A 20,835-nucleotide genomic window follows, 5' to 3' on the forward strand; every position below is an offset into this window, starting at 1 on the left:
GTTAAAATTGTTACAATCACAATGTAAAGAGGTTCATCGATTAATGGATGGGTAGCAATACTAACCTTATTTATCTTTTTCTCTCTGTGTTGGCCCTCTCTCAGGTTTCCCCACATGAAAACAAAAGGTTACGCTGGAGGAGACACTGAAGGAAAACTGGAAACCGGACAACTTGAGGGACAGGTGACTATCTCCCATCCTGACGTTGCTGGAGCTAAAGTGAAAACCAAAGGCAAAGGACACAAGTTTGGGATCACATTTCCTAAGAGCAAACACACAAAAGGCACTAGTTTTGAAGCTGGATCTGTGGAAATGAAGCCTCCAAGCGCAAGCATACAATCACCATCTGTTGAGTTTGGTTTACCGGGTATTGAAGACATTAAGGTGGAGAAAGGAGGACCTAAGTGTGACCCACCAGATGTGGAGTTTGCCCTCTCTTCTGGAAAAGCCGAGGCTTCTTTTCCCACTGTAAAGGGAACAGCAGAAATCAAAGCTCCCAAAATGAACAACAAAGGAGGAGTAGGTGCAGCTGCGGGGACAATGAATGTCGACGTAGGCAAAGGAGATGCAAAACTACGGATGCCAAAGTTGAAATTACCCAAAGTTAGACTATCGCGTCATTCAGACGAGATAGACAGTGACATCAAGATGAAAGGTGGTGGAATAAAAATGTCTGAAGCTGATATCAAACATCAAAAAATAGAAATCAAAGGTGATGGGGATTTCCAAAAAGCAGCAATCACCAAGCCAAAGATGGAAAGTGATCTCTCAGGAAAAGCATCTATTCAAATGCCCTCTGTTGATATTTCCTTACCAAAAGTGAAGGGAAAGTCTGATGTGAATGTGTCAATCAAAAAGAAAGCAGTGGCCGTGCCTGTCATTGATATCAGAGGAAGACTTCCTGATGAGGTGGAAGGCACCTTCAGAGGGCCCAAAATCTCAATGCCAGAGGTTGATATCTCACTACCAAAGGCAGAGGGTAGCAATGTGGATATGGATCTTTATGTTGGTGGAGATGGGAAGTTCAAAATGCCAGACTTTGACATAGCCCCCCCAGAAATAAAGCCAGGGGAGGGATCAGACATAAAGGTACAAGGAATGGAAGGTTTCAAGTTGCCTAATGTATCCCTGACCCTTCCCAAAGGCAAAGAAGGAGCAGCTGACACTGAAGTGGGAGGGAGTTTTCAGTTACCATCACTTGATATTTCTCTCCCTAAAGTGAAGACAGGTGGAGTGGATGTCAACATTGAAGGCCCTGGAGTTACAGGTGGTAAATTTGAAATGCCAAAACTTGATATCTCGCCTGGCAAAATGGAACGAGACATTGAGGGCATAGGAGGACAATTCAAAATGCCTACTTTTGATGTCTCTCTTCCGAAGTTAAAACAACCAGAGGGTCATGTGACCGTGGAGGGGCCAGAGGTGCCATCTGTTGATCTATCACTGCCAAGAGGAACATTGGAAAGTAACATAGAACTTGAAGGTCCATCTGCCAAAGGGGGGAAGTTCAAACTTCCTTCAGTAAATGTCCAACTCCCTAGAATGGAAACACCTGGAGTTGATGTTGGCTTTCAAGGACCTGGGATTGAAGGGGGGAATATTAAGTTGCCAACAGGAGAAATGTCTCGACCGAAAGGTGATGTTGATATTTCTGTTTCCAAGCCAAAAGTTGAGGGCAACATAGAGCTAGAGTCAAGTGGTAGTGGCAAGTTTAAGATGCCAACTTTTGACATTTCACTTCCAAAGGTGAAGACCAAAGCAGGAGCAGTTGATATTGAAGGACCTGGCATCGAAGGAGGTGAAAAGATCAACATACCATCTGTTGATTTCTGCCTTCCAGGAGTGAAATCACCAGGGGCTAATGTTGATTTCCAAGGACCTGGAGTCAAAGGAGGAACGCTAAAGATGCCTTCTGTAGATGTGTCACTGCCACAGATGAAAACAGAGGAAGGTGGCATCAGAATTAAAGCGCCTGATTTTAGGGTTGAATCACCAGAGTCAAATTTGAACTTGAAGGGAACTGACGTCAAAGGAGGAAAAATTAGTATACCAACAATGGATGTCTCTCTTCCAAAGGGAAAAGTAGAAGCTAAAATAGCAGTTGAAGGAACTTCAGGGAAAGGAGGCAAGTTCAAGATGCCTGCAGTTGACGTCCACCAACCTAAGATGAAAATACCAGAGGCGAAAATTGGGATTGAGGGACCATCAGTCGATATCTGTGTTCCAAAGGGAAAAGCTGAGGGTCACATAGAGAGTAAAAGTAAAGGACATTTTCATTTGCCCTCAGTGGATGTCTCTTTTCCGAAAATAAAATCAAAACGAGGTGACATCAACATCAAGGGGCCCAAAATTGGAGGTGATGGTTTTACTAAACCAACCATAGACATCTCACCTCCTGAAGTCAAATTAAAAGGTGATATCGACAACAGAGGAACGGGAAAAGGAGGAACAATCAAGGCACCTTCTATGGATATCAATCTTCCGACAGTAAAATTGCCAGAAAGCGATATGAATGTTCAAGGTCCAAAAGTCAAAGGTGGGAAGTTTGAAATGCCAAAAATCAACCTGTCACTGCCTAAAGGAAAAGCAGAAGGCAACATTGATATTGACATTCACTCAGGAACCGATGGGAGTATTGAAATACCATCCTGTGATTCTGGACTTCCTAAAGGAAAAGTTAATGCTAAAGGCGGAAAACTTAAAAAGCCTGACTTTGAGGTTTCCCTTCCAAACTTAAACTTGCCAGAAGGTGATATCAAAATAGAAGGACCAGATATTAAAGGGAAAACATCATCAATTGACATTTCAGGACCTAAAATAAAATTCCCTGAGACGGATGTCAGCTTCAAAGGATTCAAGATGCCAAGTATGGATATTTCACTTCCCAAAGGAAAAGGTGATTTTGGGATAAATGTGGAAGGTTCCGAGGGGAAAGGGGGGAAAATGAAAATGCCTAAATTTGATATTTCATCACCAAAGGTAAATTTTCCAGAAGGGGAAGTTTCATTGAAAGGGCCTCAGATAAAGGGTACGAAGATTGAGATGCCAGACATTGACATTTCACTGCCAAAAGGTACAGCAAGGACAGAATTGGAAATGGATGGACAAGGGGGGAAGTTCAACATACCCTCTGTTGATATAGCGCTTCCTAAAATCAAGGCCAAAGGACCAGAGGTCAACATAGAAGGCCCTGATTTGAAGGGTGGAAAAATTAAGATGCCAGAAGTTGATCTGTCTCTCTCCCAAAGAAAACCTGATCTTGACCTGAGTGTTGAAGGTCTTAAAGTAAAAGCAGACAAGCTCAAAATGCCAAAATTTGATATTTCACTACCAAAGACAAACCTGCCAGAAGGCAGTGTGGCTATGCCACAAGTAGATATCTCACTCACTAAAGGAAAAGTTCAGGGTGACTTGGATGTCGAGGGGCCTGAGCTGAAGGGTGGTACGTTTAAAATACCTAAATTTGGAGTCCTTTTACCAAAAGTGAGTCTTCCAGAGGCGGATGTCAATCTGAAAACCCCAGATATTAAGGTAGGGAAAATCAACATGCCAGACATTGATATTTCAGTCCCTAAAGGAAAAGCAGGAATCGAAATTGAAGGACATCCTGGCAAAGGAGGCAAGTTTCATATGCCATCTCTTGATATCGCGCTACCAAAAATTAAAGCTAAAGGGCCAGAGATTAATATTGAGGGACTTGATGTTAAAGACGGGAAACTAAGCATGCCATCAGTTGACGTTACTCTGCCCAAAGTAAAGCCTCCTGATGTGGATGTCAGTATCGAGAGTCCTCATGTTAAATTTCCAACAGTTGATGTTTCACTTCCCAAAGGAAAAGTTGAGGGTGATATCGGTTTTGAAGGCCCTGATATAAAAGGAGGAAAGTTCAAAATGCCCAAGTTTGATGTTTCACTGCCTAAAGTGAACCTCCCAAAGGTTGATGTCAATGTGGAAGGTCCAGATATGAAAGGAAAATTTGAAATGCCCACTGCTGATGTTTCACTTCCAAAAGGAAAGGCAGATGTGGATATTGATGTTGGTGGACTTTCTGGCAAAGGAGGCAAGTTTCACATGCCTTCAGTTAATGTCTCTCTTCCAAAAATCAAAGGAAAAGGGGGCGATGTAGACATTCAAGGACCTGAAGTCAAAGGTGACATACAGCTCCCTAAAATTAAATCTCCAGAGGTAGATGTGAGCCTCAAGGGTCCTGAAGTTAAAGGAGGCCAGTTTAACATGCCAACTGTAGATGTCTCGTTGCCTGAGGGAAAAATTGAGGGTGACCTAGATGTCGCAGGCCCTGGGCTTAAGGGTGGCAAGTTTAAAATGCCAAAATTTGATGTCTCGTTACCAAAAGTGAGTCTACCAGAGGGTGATGTGAAATTAAAAAGCCCTGATATCAAAGTTGGGAAGATTGAAATGCCAGACATCGATATTTCACTCCCCAAAGGAAAAGCCAAAGGAGACATCGAACTTGAAGGACATGTTGGCAAAGGAGGAAAGTTCCATATGCCCTCCATTGATCTCTCTGCACCAAAAATTAAAACAAAGGGACCAGAGATGAATATTGAAGGCCATGAACTTAAAGGAAGAAAAATCCACATGCCAGACATTGACCTGTCACTCCCCAAAGGAAAGGTTCAAGGTGATTTAGAAATTGAGGTTCCAGAACTGAAGGGCAGTAAGTTTAAAATGCCAAAACTTGATGTCTCTTTACCTAAAGTGAGTCTCCCACAAGGAGATGTGAATATAAAAGGCCCGGATATTAAGGTAGGAAAGATTGACATGCCAGATATTGATATTTCACTCCCCAAAGAGAAAGTGGGCAGTGACATTGAAGGACATACAGGCAAGCTTCAAATGCCATCTTTTGATATCTCATTACCTAAAATGAAAACTAAGGGTGCAGAGATAAATGTTGAGAGTCCTGATGTCAAAGGTGGAAAACTAAGCATGCCATCATTTGATATTTCTCTTCCCAAGTTAAAATCACCTGATGTGGATGTCAGACTCGAGGGCCCTAAAATTGAAGGAAGAGATATCAAAGTCCCGACAGTTGATGTTTCACTTCCCAAAGGAAAAGTTGAGGGTGATATCGGTTTTGAAGGCCCTGATATGAAAGGAGGAAAGTTCAAAATGCCAAAGTTTGATGTTTCACTGCCTAAAGTGAACCTCCCAAAGGTTGATGTCAATGTGGAAGGTCCAGATATGAAAGGAAAAATTGAAATGCCCACTGCTGATATTTCTCTTCCAAAAGGAAAGGCAGATGTGGATATTGATGTTGGTGGACTTTCTGGCAAAGGAGGCAAGTTTCACATGCCTTCAGTTAATGTCTCTCTTCCAAAAATCAAAGGAAAAGGGGGCGATGTAGACATTCAAGGACCTGAAGTCAAAGGTGACATACAGCTCCCTAAAATTAAATCTCCAGAGGTAGATGTGAGCCTCAAGGGTCCTGAAGTTAAAGGAGGCCAGTTTAACATGCCAACTTTCGACATCTCGCTCCCTGAGGGAAAAGTTGAAGGTGACCTAGATGTCGCTGGCCCTGGGCTTAAGGGTGGCAAGTTTCAAATGCCAAAATTTGATGTCTCATCACCAAAAGTGAGTCTACCAGAGGGTGATGTGAAATTAAAAGGCCCTGATATCAAAGTGGGGAAGATTGAAATGCCAGACATCGATATTTCACTCCCCAAAGGAAAAGCCAAAGGAGACATCGAACTTGAAGGACATGTTGGCAAAGGAGGAAAGTTCCATATGCCCTCTGTTGATATCTCTCTGCCGAAAATTAAAACAAAGGGACCAGAGATGAATATTGAAGGCCCTGAACTTAAAGGAGGAAAAATCAACATGCCAGACATTGACCTGTCACTCCCCAAAGGAAAAATTGAAGGCGACTTCAGTATTAAGGGTCCAGAGGTGCAAGGAGGGAAATTCAATATGCCTCGAGTAGATGTTTCTCTTCCAAAAATAAACCTGCCAGAGGGAGATATAAAAGTTGAAAGACCAGAGATTAAGGGAGGAAAGCTCACAACACCAGCTGTTGACATTACAGTTCCAGTGGGAAAAGTAGGGGGGGATCTAAATATTGAAGGGCAATCTGGGAAGGGAAAATTTGAGGTACCTAAAATTGAGACAGGCAGTGTTGAAGGCCCAGGTACATCCCTCAAATTCCCCACTGTCAAACTACCCACAGTTGATATCTCAGCACCAAAGGTGGATCTGGACTTTGGCCTGAACAAACCAAAACGTGATGATGTGGAAGTGCAGCTTCTGAAAGCTGAAGGTGGCAGACCTTCTTCAGGGGTCAGCTTTGACCTACCTGACATCTCCCTCAAAGCTCCAAGTTTCACTCTCCCTCGGTTTGGAGCAAAGTCAAAGAGTGGTGAATTTGAAGCATCTGGTCCAAAGGGAGATATTAAACTCAGTCTACCACAAATAGAAGGAGAGATGAGGGCACCATCAGTAGAGTTTGATGGAGATGGAAAAGTAAAAATGAAAAAGCCCAAATTCAAGATGCCTTCATTTGGATTATCCAAGAAGACTACAGATGCATCAGTGTCTTGTCCTGATGTGGACATCAATGTAAAAAAGGGAAAAATTGACATTCCTAAACCGGAAATTGATGTTGAAATCCCAGAGGACAAATCTAAATATAAAGTAAAGTTCCCCAAATTCAAAATGTCTTCGCCAAAGGGTCAACTACCAGAGGGGGAATCTGATGCTAAATTAGAGGCACACGTTGAAGGGAAAAGTGGCTTCCATGCACCTGATGTCACTCTCAAGCTCCCAAAGTTTTCCATTCCAGGATTTGGTTCGAAAGAAAAAGATTTAGGGATGCCAAGTGGTGACATTGAAGCTAAGAGCAAGGTTAAAATGCCATCGATTGAGCTATCACTACCAGCAGCAAAAACACCAGAAACTGAGGTACTTCTACCCAAAGCTGAAGTTAATGTTTCAGAAACTGACATAAAGGGCTATGAAGGAACACTCAAAATACCCAAAATGCCAACAATTGATCTTTCCATTCCTAAAATAGATCTAGATGTGTCCTTGCCAAAAGGAAAATCCCCAAAGATCGAAAGTTCAGAAGTGGAGCTGAAAGGAGGTGATGGAAAAATGAAATCACCTCATATAAAAATGCCAGATATTAACATTTCTTTGCCCAAAGGACAGATTGAAGGTCCAGAGGTTGACGTCAAAGGCGAAGGAGATAAATTCAAAATGCCTCACATGAAAATGCCAGACATTGATCTCTCTTTGCCTAAGGGTAAAGTTGAATGCCCAGGTGTAGACATTAAAGGAGGAGGGAAATTCAAGATGCCTCATGTCAGTATGCCCTCAGTTGATGTTTCACTGCCAAAGGGAAATATTACTGGTCCAGATGTGGATATAGAAGGAGATGCTGGAGGAAAGTTCAAAATGCCGCAAATGAAAATGCCAGATATTGATCTCTCTTTGTCAAAAGGAAAGATTGAAGGTCCAGATGTGGAAATAGGAGATGCTGGAGGTAAATTTAAAATGCCTCACATGAAAATGACAGATTTGGACATTTCTCTTCCCAAAGGACACTTTGAAGGTCCAGATGTGGACATCAAGGGAGAAGGGGGCAAATTCAAGATGCCTCACATCAATATGCCTTCATTTGATATTTCACTGCCAAAGGGAAAAGTCACTGGTCCAGATGTGGATATAAAAGGAGATGCTGGAGGAAAATTCAAAATGCCACACATGAAAATGCCAGACATCGATCTCTCTTTGCCTAAAGGTAAAATTGAAGGTCCAGATGTGGACATTAAAGGAGTAGGGGGGAAATTCAAGATGCCTCACATCAGTATGCCCTCAGTTGATGTCTCACGACCAAAAGGAAAAGTTGAAGGTCCAGATGTGGATATAAAAGGAGATGCTGGAGGTAAACTCAAAATGCCTAGTATGAAAATGCCAGAGTTTGATATTTCGCTTCCAAAAGCACACATTGAAGGTCCAGATGTGGACATTAAAGGAGAAGGTGGAAAATTCAAGATGCCAAAAATCAGTATGCCCTCAGTTGATGTCTCACTACCAAAAGGAAAAGTTGAAGGTCCAGATGTGGATATAAAAGGAGATGCTGGAGGAAAATTCAAAATGCCTCACATGAAAATGCCAGACATCGATCTCTCTTTGCCTAAAGGTAAAATTGAAGCTCCAGATGTGGACATCAAAGGGGGCAAGTTCAAGATGCCTCACATCAGTATGCCCTCAGTTGATATTTCACTTCCAAAAGGAAAGGTTGAAGGTCCAGATGTGGACATGAGGGGAGATGTTAGTGGAAAATTCAAAATGCCTCACATGAAGATGCCTGATTTTGACATATCTTTGCCGAAAGGTAAAATTGAAGGTCCAGGTGTGGATATAAAAGGAGATGCTGGAGGAAAATTCACAATGCCTCACATGAAAATGCCAGACATCGACATCAATTTGCCAAAGGGAAAAGTTACATGTCCAGATGTGGAGGCTGGGGGGAAATTCAAAATGCCTAGTATGAAAATGCCAGATTTTGAAATCTCTCTACCCAAAGGAAAAGTCGAAGGGCCAGACGTAGAGATTAAAGGAGAAGGTGGAAAATTCAAGATGCCAAATATCAGTATGCCCACAGTTGATATCTCACTACCAAAGGGAAAGATTGAAGGTCCAGATGTGGAAATGAAGGGAGATGTTGGTGGAAAATTCAAAATGCCTCACATGAAGATGCCAGACATTGATCTCTCTTTGCCTAAAGGTAAAATTGAAGGTCCAGATGTGGACATTAAAGGAGAAGGAGGCAAATTCAAGTTGCCTCACGTCAGTATGCCTTCAGTTGATATCTCACTCCCAAAAGGAAAGGTTGAAGGTCCAGATGTGGACATGAAGGGAGATGTTGGTGGAAAATTCAAAATGCCTCACATGAAGATGCCTGATTTTGACATATCTTTGCCGAAAGGTCAAATTGAAGGTCCAGATGTTGACATTACAGGTGAAGGTGGAAAATTCAAGATGCCTCAATTCGGTACGCCCTCAGTTGATATCTCACTGCCAAAAGGAAAACTTGAAGGCCCAGATGTGAACATTAAAGGAGTAGGGGGGAAATTCAAGATGCCAAAAATCAGTATGCCCTCAGTTGATATTTCACTCCCAAAAGGAAAAGTTGAAGGTCCAGATGTGGATATAAAAGGAGATGCTGGAGGAAAATTCAAAATGCCTCAGATGAAAATGCCAGAGTTTGACATCTCTGTTCCCAAAGGAAAAGTTGAAGGTCCAGATGTGGACATTAAAGGAGTAGGTGGAAAATTCAAGATGCCAAATATCAATATGCCCTCAGTCGATATTTCACTACCAAAGGGAAAAATTGAAGGTCCAGATGTGGATATAAAAGCAGATGCTGGAGGAAAATTCAAAATGCCTCACATGAAAATGCCAGACATCGATCTCTCTTTGCCTAAAGGTAAAATTGAAGGTCCAGATGTGGACATTAAGGGAGAAGGGGGCAAGTTCAAGATGCCTCACATCAGTATGCCCTCAGTTGACATTTCACTGCCAAAAGGAAAGGTTGAAGGTCCAGATGTGGACATTAAAGGAGTAGGGGGGAAATTCAAGATGCCTAATATCAATATGCCCTCAGTTGATGTCTCACTGCCAAAAGGAAAAGTTGAAGGTCCAGATGTGGATATAAAAGGAGATGCTGGAGGAAAATTCAAAATGCCTCACATGAAAATGCCAGACATCGATCTCTCTTTGCCTAAAGGTAAAATTGAAGCTCCAGATGTGGACATTAAAGGGGGCAAGTTCAAGATGCCTCACATCAGTATGCCCTCAGTTGATATTTCACTTCCAAAAGGAAAGGTTGAAGGTCCAGATGTGGACATGAAGGGAGATGTTAGTGGAAAATTCAAAATGCCTCACATGAAGATGCCTGATTTTGACATATCCTTGCCGAAAGGTAAAATTGAAGGTCCAGATGTTGACATTACAGGTGAAGGTGGAAAATTCAAGATGCCTCAATTCAGTATGCCCTCAGTTGACGTTTCACTGCCAAAAGGAAATATTGAAGGTCCAGATGTGGACATTGAAGGAGTAGCGGGGAAATTCAAGATGCCTAATATCAATATGCCCTCAGTTGATGTCTCACTGCCAAAAGGAAAAGTTGAAGGTCCAGATGTGGATATTAAAGGAGATGCTGGAGGAAAATTCAAAATGCCTCACATGAAAATGCCAGACATCGATCTCTCTTTGCCTAAAGGTAAAATTGAAGCTCCAGATGTGGACATTAAAGGGGGCAAGTTCAAGATGCCTCACATCAGTATGCCCTCAGTTGATATTTCACTTCCAAAAGGAAAGGTTGAAGGTCCAGATGTGGACATGAAGGGAGATGTTAGTGGAAAATTCAAAATGCCTCACATGAAGATGCCTGATTTTGACATATCTTTGCCGAAAGGTAAAATTGAAGGTCCAGATATGGATATAAAAGGAGATGCTGGAGGAAAATTCACAATGCCTCACATGAAAATGCCAGACATCGACATCAATTTGCCAAAGGGAAAAGTTACATGTCCAGATGTGGAGGCTGGGGGGAAATTCAAAATGCCTCACATGAAGATGCCTGACATTGATCTCTCTTTGCCTAAAGGTAAAATTGAAGGTCCAGATGTGGACATTAAAGGAGAAGGGGGAAAATTCAAGATGCCTCACGTCAGTATGCCTTCAGTTGATATCTCACTACCAAAGGGAAAGATTGAAGGTCCAGATGTGGAAATGAAGGGAGATGTTGGTGGAAAATTCAAAATGCCTCACATGAAAATGCCTGACATTGATCTCTCTTTGCCTAAAGGTAAAATTGAAGGTCCAGATGTGGACATTAAAGGAGTAGGTGGAAAATTCAAGATGCCAAAAATCAGTATGCCCTCAGTTGATGTCTCACTACCAAAGGGAAAGATTGAAGGTCCAGATGTGGATATAAAAGGAGATGCTGGAGGAAAATTCAAAATGCCAAGTATGAAAATACCAGACATTGATCTCTCTTTGCCTAAAGGTAAAATTGAAGGTCCAGATGTGGACATTAAAGGTGAAGGGGGCAAATTCAAGATGCCTCACGTCAGTATGCCTTCAGTTGATATCTCACTCCCAAAAGGAAAGGTTGAAGGTCCAGATGTGGACATGAAGGGAGATGTTGGTGGAAAATTCAAAATGCCTCACATGAAGATGCCTGATTTTGACATATCCTTGCCGAAAGGTAAAATTGAAGGTCCAGATGTTGACATTACAGGCGAAGGTGGAAAGTTCAAGATGCCTCAATTCGGTACGCCTTCAGTTGATATCTCACTGCCAAAAGGAAAACTTCAAGGCCCAGATGTGAACATTAAAGGAGTAGGGGGGAAATTCAAGATGCCAAAAATCAGTATGCCCTCAGTTGATATTTCACTGCCAAAAGGAAAAGTTGAAGGTCCAGATGTGGATATAAAAGGAGATGCTGGAGGAAAATTAAAAATGCCTCAGATGAAAATGCCAGAGTTTGACATCTCTGTTCCCAAAGGAAAAGTTGAAGGTCCAGATGTGGACATTAGAGGAGTAGGTGGAAAATTCAAGATGCCAAATATCAATATGCCCTCAGTTGATATCTCACTACCAAAGGGAAAAGTTGAAGGTCCAGATGTGGATATAAAAGGAGATGCTGGAGGAAAATTCAAAATGCCTCACATGAAAATGCCAGACATCGATCTCTCTTTGCACAAAGGAAAAGTTGAAGGTCCAGACGTGGACATTAAAGGAGGAGGGAAATTTAAGATGCCCCACATGAAAATGCCAGATTTTGACATTTCTCTTCCTAAAGGACATGTTGAAGGTCCAGACATGAATATTAAAGGAGAAGGGGGCAAATTCAAGATGCCTCACATCAGTATGCCTTCAGTTGATATTTCACTTCCAAAAGCAAAAGTTGAAGGTCCAGATGTGGATATAAGAGGAGACGCTGGGGGGAAATTCAAAATGCCTAGTATGAAAATGCCAGATTATGAAATCTCTCTACCCAAAGGAAAAGTCGAAGGGCCAGACGTAGAGATTAAAGGAGAAGGTGGAAAATTCAAGATGCCAAATATCAGTATGCCCACAGTTGATATCTCACTACCAAAGGGAAAGATTGAAGGTCCAGATGTGGAAATGAAGGGAGATGTTGGTGGAAAATTCAAAATGCCTCACATGAAGATGCCAGACATTGATCTCTCTTTGCCTAAAGGTAAAATTGAAGGTCCAGATGTGGACATTAAAGGAGAAGGAGGCAAATTCAAGTTGCCTCACGTCAGTATGCCTTCAGTTGATATCTCACTCCCAAAAGGAAAGGTTGAAGGTCCAGATGTGGACATGAAGGGAGATGTTGGTGGAAAATTCAAAATGCCTCACATGAAGATGCCTGATTTTGACATATCTTTGCCGAAAGGTAAAATTGAAGGTCCAGATGTTGACATAACAGGTGAAGGTGGAAAATTCAAGATGCCTCAATTCGGTACGCCCTCAGTTGATATCTCACTGCCAAAAAGACAACTTGAAGGCCCAGATGTGAACATTAAAGGAGTAGGGGGAAAATTCAAGATGCCAAATATCAATATGCCCTCAGTAGATATTTCACTGCCAAAAGGAAAAGTTGAAGGTCCAGATGTGGATATAAAAGGAGATGCTGGAGGAAAATTCAAAATGCCTAGTATGAAATTGCCAGACATTGATCTCTCTTTGCCTAAAGGAAAAGTTGAAGGTCCAGATGTAACAATAGAAAAAGGAGGACATTTTGAAATGCCTCATATGAAAATGCCACATGTGGACATCACCCTACCAAAAGGAACATCTGGCAAAATTGACAGACCCAAGCTGGAGATTGAGGGGGAGGGAAGCAATGCTAAAAAGTTACATATGTCATTGCCATCAGTAGATGTTTTACTTCCACATGGAACAATTGAAGGCCCCCAAGTAGAAAGCAAGGGGGAGGGGGGAAAGTTCAAGATGCCAAAAGTTGACTTATCTTTTCCTAAAGGCAAAAGTAAAGATATTGAAACACCTTCTATCGAGATGGAAGTCACTGGTCCAGATGTCAAATATCTTAAGGGAAAACTATCAAAGCCAGCAACTACGTCAGCTGGAACAGAGATTACTTTATCAGCCGGTGCGACCAAAGGAGAATTCAAAGTTCCACAAGTCACAATACCAGATCTGGACATCGGGGCACATGGAGAAGTTGATTTGCATGGGAAGGGGGAGCACAAAGGTCTCAAACTCAAAATGCCAACTTTAGATATCAAAGGTCCAAAAGGAGACATTGAGCTTGATTTAGGGCTTCATAGAGGATTCGGCAAAAAAGACAAGAAAACCGTTGAAGCACCTGATGTGGATCTTGACATTGCAGCAATCAGCGGCAAAGTGAAAGGGCCTAAAGTCAAAGGAACTAAATTTAACATCGGCATGCCAAAAAAGAAAATTAGTGGTGATGTTGGTGCAGAAGAAAGAACGTGCAAAACCTGCCATGAGGAATTAGGGGGCAATATCAAACACCATTGCAAAGCCAAAGGAACATCAGAGAATGTTGAAGTTGGAGCTCACAACGGATATAAAGATGGCAAAAGTCACATTAACATCCCTGTTCCTGAGATTGGTCCACCAAGTGGTAGTTCTGGAACCATAACAGCAGAAATGAAAGTCCCCAGGATACCAGACATTGATTTTGACATTGGCACATCTCAAGATGAAGACGATGATAAAGCAGAAAAGGGAAAAAAGGGAAAAATCCCTAAATTTGGAGTCCCATTACCGTCAGTCTCTTCTCCTGAACGAAGGATCTATGGTGCAGACATTGAATATGAGGGACCTAAAATGCCCAAAGTCAAGAAAGCTGTTTTTGTTTTGGTGAATCCTCCAACTGATGAACTCGCTGCAAGCACAAGCCACCCAAGAGGCAAGGCAGCCAATGAGGCTGAACATGAGGAAGATGTCAGAGTCAAGATGCCCAAAATCCAAATTAAGCCAAGCTTTGGAACGTCCAAAGACAAATCAGCAGCTGTAAGTGAGGACAGAGAAGAGGAGAAGGCTGGGAAACTGAAAATGCCCAAAATGTCATTTTCTCCAGGCAAATCGGGGTCAACTGATGTGTCTCTCAAGAACGAAGGTTCAACTTCAAGCCTCAACGGTGAAAAAGACACAAATCTTCACAAGGGCAGCAAGGACGATAAAGGGACATTGAGTGGTAAACTCAAACTTCCAAAGGTGGAGTTAACTAGTCCGTACGGCAAGGTGACAACAGGACAGGAACACTCAGAAACAAATCCTTTCCCAGTTTCACATTTATCTCCAGGAAAACCTGCTGGCTTCAGTGAGAAGTCTTCCAAAGAAGTGGTGTCGTCTCATGCTAGAACAGAAATGCTGGACCGGGACAGCTCAGAGTCTCCTTCTGGATACAGTATGGACTTCAGCTCATCGCAGGTTCATTCCTGGAGTGAAGTGGCGGGCAGAAGTCAGGAGTCTGAAGAAAGAGAGTCCGCCCCTTGGTTCAAGGTCCCTCGGTACCTGAAGCCACATTCTACAGGTAAGGAGGAAGTAAATAACATTGGAATTACAATACATTTAAAAATGAATAAATAGATCAACGTGACTTAAAATCTTTGCACTGACAATCAGACAGAAGCCATCTTTACTTTAATAACACAAAGAAACAACTTCACCGCAAGATATTCGATTTAAATTTATTAGTAACTGTGGATGATATGAGACAGATCACCTTTTTATTTTTAGAATTACAGTACCAAATGTTTTCCTTCCCCAAGCTGTTGTTTTAACCTCACTAAAGTGGGCTGAATCTTGATTAGAGGGGCACAACCAAACATATGTTCTTTGACAAAGACGGCTTTCATTATAACTGCTTTCTATCATTAGAGGTCAAATGGGATTTTTCCATTTATTTTTACCTCCATAGATAGTTCCCCATTTTGTTTAATCTCTCCAAAAAAAGATTTTTTTTTTTTACATTTCTTTAAGTTTATTCCTAGATGCAATCAGCAGAAGTAAAAACAATCAAATTAATTATCTTGTTAAGTCAAAAAAACAGCCGGTATAATGGCAGAGAGTCATAATTGATTATATTCCACTGGACTACTTAACCTGTAAACTCCACTCCAAAGATGATGATGAACTCTTTCTAACATATGTTGGTCTAAATCTTTCCACTATTCTTACACTGGGTCTTGTGCTATAGACACAGATTGTTATTGTTCTTTTTTTTCATTTTGTCTATTACTATTTTTGTATTCACTAACTCTTTCTTTTCTGATGCAGTTGTTTAGTACATGATATATATCCTGAGCCTGACACCCGTTAGACATTGGCTGTTTGTCATAATGTATATATGAGCCAAGTATGTGTGTTTTCAAGCTGTTAAAAACCTAATAAAAATATTTATTTAAAGGGGGGGGGGGGAATAAAAAAGGCAAGTTTTTTTCTGGAAAACCTTTATCTCATTAATTCATAAAAAAACTATTAACAATTTTTGGGAGGAAGATTTTTTTTTCTCGAAATCATTAGATAATGGTCTCGTTAATTTGGAGAATCGTATAGCATATTATGTACATATTTGTCTTCGGTCTCAACTTTACCTCAAAATCCCAATTTTGTTTTTGACGTATTTAACACAACAACATTGTTTTTGATCAAAATGTCAAACGCTATGAAATTACATGTTTTAAAAACAAAAATAAAACTATTCTAATGGACCATTGATAAAGATGATCATGAACCTGAACTGAAAAAAAGAAATTATGATTTTGGGACTTGTTCCTATAGGATTTGATACTTCTTATAATTCTTTGACTACACTGAACATGCTTTACTTAAATAGACATAAATCATTGATTATGATATACATGATAAGAATTTTTTTTTTTTAAATCTTACAGCTCAATGACTGGTGCCTTTTTTAAACATTGACAAAAATATATATTAAAAGTATTCTTTATATGTTTTGCTATTTTTTATTGCATTAATTCACCATGTCATGTCATACACAGAATTGACACTAAAGCTTTTAACGTGTTTAGCCTTGTTTTTGTTCAACAGAATGAAATCCCATGATTCTGTCTTTACTGTATAAGACTGAGTTCCTTTTGACTCTGGATTCCTTCACCCTCCTTGTTCGCCTCATCTTTTCTCCTCTTCCTCCTCTGCCTCCAGGCTTCTTGCAAATCACCCCTGAGGGTTCTCCCCAGGCCCAGCGAGGGGGCGAGGTGGGAGGTGAGCTCGACGTTTCAGGGTCTTTCTGCCTCCACACGTCAGGACTCGACTTCACCACCCAGCAAACGTCCGAAGACCACCGAGTCTCCTCCAGCGAGGAAGGAACTGTCACCATGGTCACCAAGACCACAAGGGTCACCCAGCAACTGGTCACCAAGGAAACACGAACGGGTGAAACCTCCACGACAACGACAAAAACCACCACCACTCGCCAGCTGACGGACTTTTAACTTACTGAGGATGCTGTAACGATGACGTCATTGTCTTTTAACTTGTTCTGTTTTGTTATTTTGAGGTTGCGGTGTCATTGTAAGCTACGCCTGCAACATGGCAAACCTCTGCCAAGTAAAAGCCTTTTGTATTTTAATAAGTGAGGTATGAATGTGATGACGTTTCATCATCAATCAAAATTACTGTCAATATTACAGCAACAGAGTAATATTTACTTCTTCTTTTTTTTTTCAATTTATATGTCATTATTCTTTTGCTACTGTACTTTGAGTTTTGTTAGTTTGGTCTGAGATATTTTATTTGACTTTGTTTGGTTTTTAAAGCTTTTCTTCTGAACGTAAAGACGTCAGATTGCTTCGTTATTATCTGATGTTTGTGTGTTTTGAAAACAAGCTACAAAGAGTCACATCAGCATCATGGATCAGACCATGACCTTCAAAATAAATAGAGCACAATTGTAAGGGGATTTAGTGTTTGGAGGATTTTTAATTCTTTAGTTCCCATGCTTATCGAAAGCTGGAAAATATTTAGAAGTCAGTCGCAACAGCAAAGAAAATCCCAAATTTTTTATTTTTTTGGCAACCCACACAATCATCTTATCCCACAAATGCATGATCCTTACAATTGTTACACTTTTACCATAAATATTCCAAGAAGCTTTGTAACCACAAAGAAATAATCACTTGGAACACAAATGTCCTCACTTTTTGTGCTTTGTTGACTTCACCATAGTACAGGCCAGAGTAATATTTTTGTAAATATAAGTATACAATTACTTCTTTGAAGCAGTAATCCCTTCAATTCAAATGTAATTATCATCATATTTACCTGAGTCGGAAGTAGAACGGATTTTTCTTTTTTGATCTGCTAAATTATTTTGTCTGTCTTCAAGGACAAGTGTGAGCCTTTTGAGATTATAGGCTATTTCTCAATTCTTGTCACAGATTTTTGATATAATGATGCATTTAGTTGGTGCTGCTTCCCAGAAATAGTGTGTGAACAGAACACTTTGGACCCTTTTTTTTTTCTTTTTTCTTTTTTTTTCGTTTTTTGCTGTGGGGATCAAACCTGTGACCTTCTGCTCTTGAACATTTAGGCCGACCTGCTGCTAATCTCTTTTATATTTATGTCTTGACTGTAAACTGCAAAAAATAAATAGATAAATATAAAATAGGACAACGCTGTATATTTTCTGAAACTCATCAGTAGAGTTGCAGGAGAAGAGTAGGATGGTGGGGATTTTCGAGTATGCTGTCAGGCACTGAGTTTTAGACATGAAACTGTACTTATTATTAAGATTGAGGCTGCTACAATGAGACTAGTTAAGGAGTGGCCAGCCTTGATGTCCTCTAAAGAATAAAGAAAGGGAGGGTTGTAAATGAGGTAGTTTGTAATTGTTCAGAAAAAGCTTTCAAATTTATGAGAAGTAACTGTAACTGAAAAGCATTTTATTTTAGCGACATGCCTTCTGTTATAATTTCTGTATTTATTTTATTGCCTCTACATGAAGACATTAACCATTTATTCTCAAATGTGTGACAATGTGTTGCTGTTCTTAAATTCTTCCATTTTTGATTGCAATTTTTTTGCAGGAAAAAAAAAAAGAAAGCTACATTTCTGAACTGAAACGTTGGAGAATAACTTGTGGTTTGATTTGATTTGTAGCTGGAATGAAATGGTGTGGGAAAAAAAAGTGCATGAAAAAGTCCTGACAAATACCCTCCCATAGTACTTTTTCATTAACATCCTTCTAACACCGTGCCTGTCTGGCAGGAGAGAAGCGACACACACTGAGCAGTTTCCACTGTGCGTGTATAGAGATTTTTACCTGGTTTCATGAGTTACTTTTAGATTTTAGGGGTTTCATTTGCCAAGTGTTTTGTCAAACGCTGCAATGGAGGAAATGCTGGTGAAGATGTTACATCAATAAAATATTATGACACAAAACTGTGTTGGAAGTTGTGCTGCGGTGTCCTTTACTGATTCTGAGCAGTGATCCAGAGTTTGTTCTCCCCGGCGGTCGGTTTAAATGTAAAGTATGGGCCAGTGACTCACACTCATCCATTTCATCATACACTTGTGTACGTCCTAATAGGTTCAATATCTTAAACTGGTATCAGTGATTTCATTTAATTCTAGTTTTCAAGAAAAATCTGTGGTCTCATAAATCTTGTACAGTAAAGTAAGTTTGAACCTCACTAATTTTACTTTGGTGCAATTAATGAAAATGTCCCATCGCTTTTTATGGCTTCTGTAATTTGGTTCATTGTTGGCTGTTAAGTGTTGGCATTACACATAGCAAACAGATGACAGTGAATCTTTTGAATTTGATTTTGTGTGTGTTTGTCGCATCATATGCAGCATTGATGACCATAAAGGGAAAGTGGTAAAAATGTGCACGTGGATGCATGACGTCATTCAAATCTGTGTGTGTGATGATGCTGTGAAACGTAGGTTCAGGGTGAGCAGAGTGTGAGGGCAGATTGATGCTGTATGAGGGGAAAATAATGCCACAGAGCGTAGAGAGAGAGAGGGAGGGAGAGAGAGAGAGAGAGAGAGAGAGCAAGAGAGAGAGAAAGAGAGAGAGAGAGAGAGAGAGAGAGAACCGACTGCAGCATCTCCAGCTACTGCCGTTCTACCAGAGCGAATAGAGCAGATTTCACTGACTGTGCAGCCGACACAGATTGGAAATAAACACCTTCTCAGCATCTCGTCGTGTCACAGAGACGACTCGAGTCGTGATGTAATCGTTTTAACTAACAACATGTCTATGAATGAACATCATTTTTCTTGAGTGTTGAATTTAGACACATCATATTTACAAATATTTCTTGAATGCAAAAAGTATAATAGAGGATAATAATAATAATAATAATAATAATAATAATAATAATAATAATAATAATAATAATAATAATAATAATGATAATAATAATAATAATAATAATGATGATGATGATGATAATAGAGGTATAAAATATTGCTATTGAAATGTAGCATTCTCGTTCAGAAATACACACATAATATAATGCAAAATAACATACATGCATAATACACTATGAATTGCAATAACCGAAATTGTAATGAATAGAACTAAATCTTTCGCATGGCTTTTTCATGTCTCCATCACTTCCGCCGATCCACAGTCAGCCCACATCAAACAATATGTAATGAGTGGGAAGGTCTGCCTCTTTTCCCCAAAATAACTGCAACTTTCATCATCTGCTAATTCATGTGGTTTTTGCCGGTAGACAAGTAGATAATTCTCGTCTGTGTTTGAACAGTAGGGGGCACTGTAATGACCAGTATGCGGACCCAAAGCTCCATTTCTCTGCTTAGGTGTAGCATTAAGATCGGTTCCACATAGTGAGCAGTCTATATGTCAAATCCTGTGTTCTTATATGATGAGCAGCATCCTGTCAGCAGTCATTATTATCCCATTTCACAACACCATCATGCCTCATTTCCACAGAGAAACAACTATTTTAGCACATCAATCCTCCAAATTAACACTTCCACCCATGAGATAACAAAACACATCACCATGGGGCCCATCAAAAGTTCATGTCCGTTATAATTTGTATCTCGGAGGAATATTTCTGCCAGGTGAGAAACACTGGACCAGTGCATACGAAAACACTCTACACTATTACTCCTACTGGAATTTCACTCAAAAAATGCACATTTCTTATGGAGGCTGGATTGTTTTCTTTTTAAATGCAAGTTTATCTGCATTTAACCTCTAAAACGCCAATCGGATAGGAAATGAATCACATTTCATTGTGGCAGAATAGAAAACCACAATATTTCAACTATAAGTGACGGACACTCCAACTCTCACTGGGAGGAACATTTTTAAAAAGTGCGTCAATCTGGTTCCCAGGTATGAAAGCATCTATGTCTGATATACTTTGACACCTGCAAATTCTGATGATGTCAGATCAAGAATAGCCTCAAACGCCCCCCGGGTGATCGCCAGCAGCTCCCTTGGGCTATCCTGAAGCACAGCTAGGAAACAACTGCAACACAACATTGTACAAAAGTCTAAATTTAAAATCATCAGGTTGCACCGCACGGTGGAGCAGTGGTTAGCGCTCATGTTTCACACAGAGAATATCCCTGGTTTGAGTCCAGGTTTTTGTGTGCATATTTGCAGCTTAGTTTAAATGAGTTTTTGGGGTAAAATATGTAAAAAATATTTTTTTTTACAAAAATCAAGATTGGCCCTCAGGAAGGTGGGAAATTTCCAAACAAAATGCTATTTGCACCACCTTGGTCCTGTTAGCAGAATTACGTTTATCTGTTTGTTGCTCACATTTCTGGTAAATTGAGTCTAAGTCT

At 40.4% G+C, this 20,835-nt stretch overlaps 1 protein-coding gene across 1 annotated transcript in view; it reads left to right on the forward strand.

The window, feature by feature from the left end:
- prx (periaxin) overlaps positions 1 to 18,457 on the forward strand; it is a 37,369-nt gene extending 18,912 nt beyond the window's left edge. The window contains exons 8-10 of the mRNA XM_080459290.1: positions 105 to 10,441; positions 10,634 to 14,566; positions 16,204 to 18,457. Of these exons, the coding sequence (XP_080315416.1) occupies positions 105 to 10,441; positions 10,634 to 14,566; positions 16,204 to 16,493 (14,560 nt within the window). The 3' untranslated portion in view covers positions 16,494 to 18,457. The remainder of the gene's footprint in view (positions 1 to 104; positions 10,442 to 10,633; positions 14,567 to 16,203) is intronic.
- Positions 18,458 to 20,835: the final 2,378 nt, after the last annotated feature.

The sequence above is a fragment of the Lipophrys pholis genome (genome assembly GCF_963383615.2).
Source record: "Lipophrys pholis genome assembly, chromosome: 3".
In the NCBI taxonomy this organism is placed as follows: Eukaryota; Metazoa; Chordata; class Actinopteri; order Blenniiformes; family Blenniidae; genus Lipophrys; species Lipophrys pholis.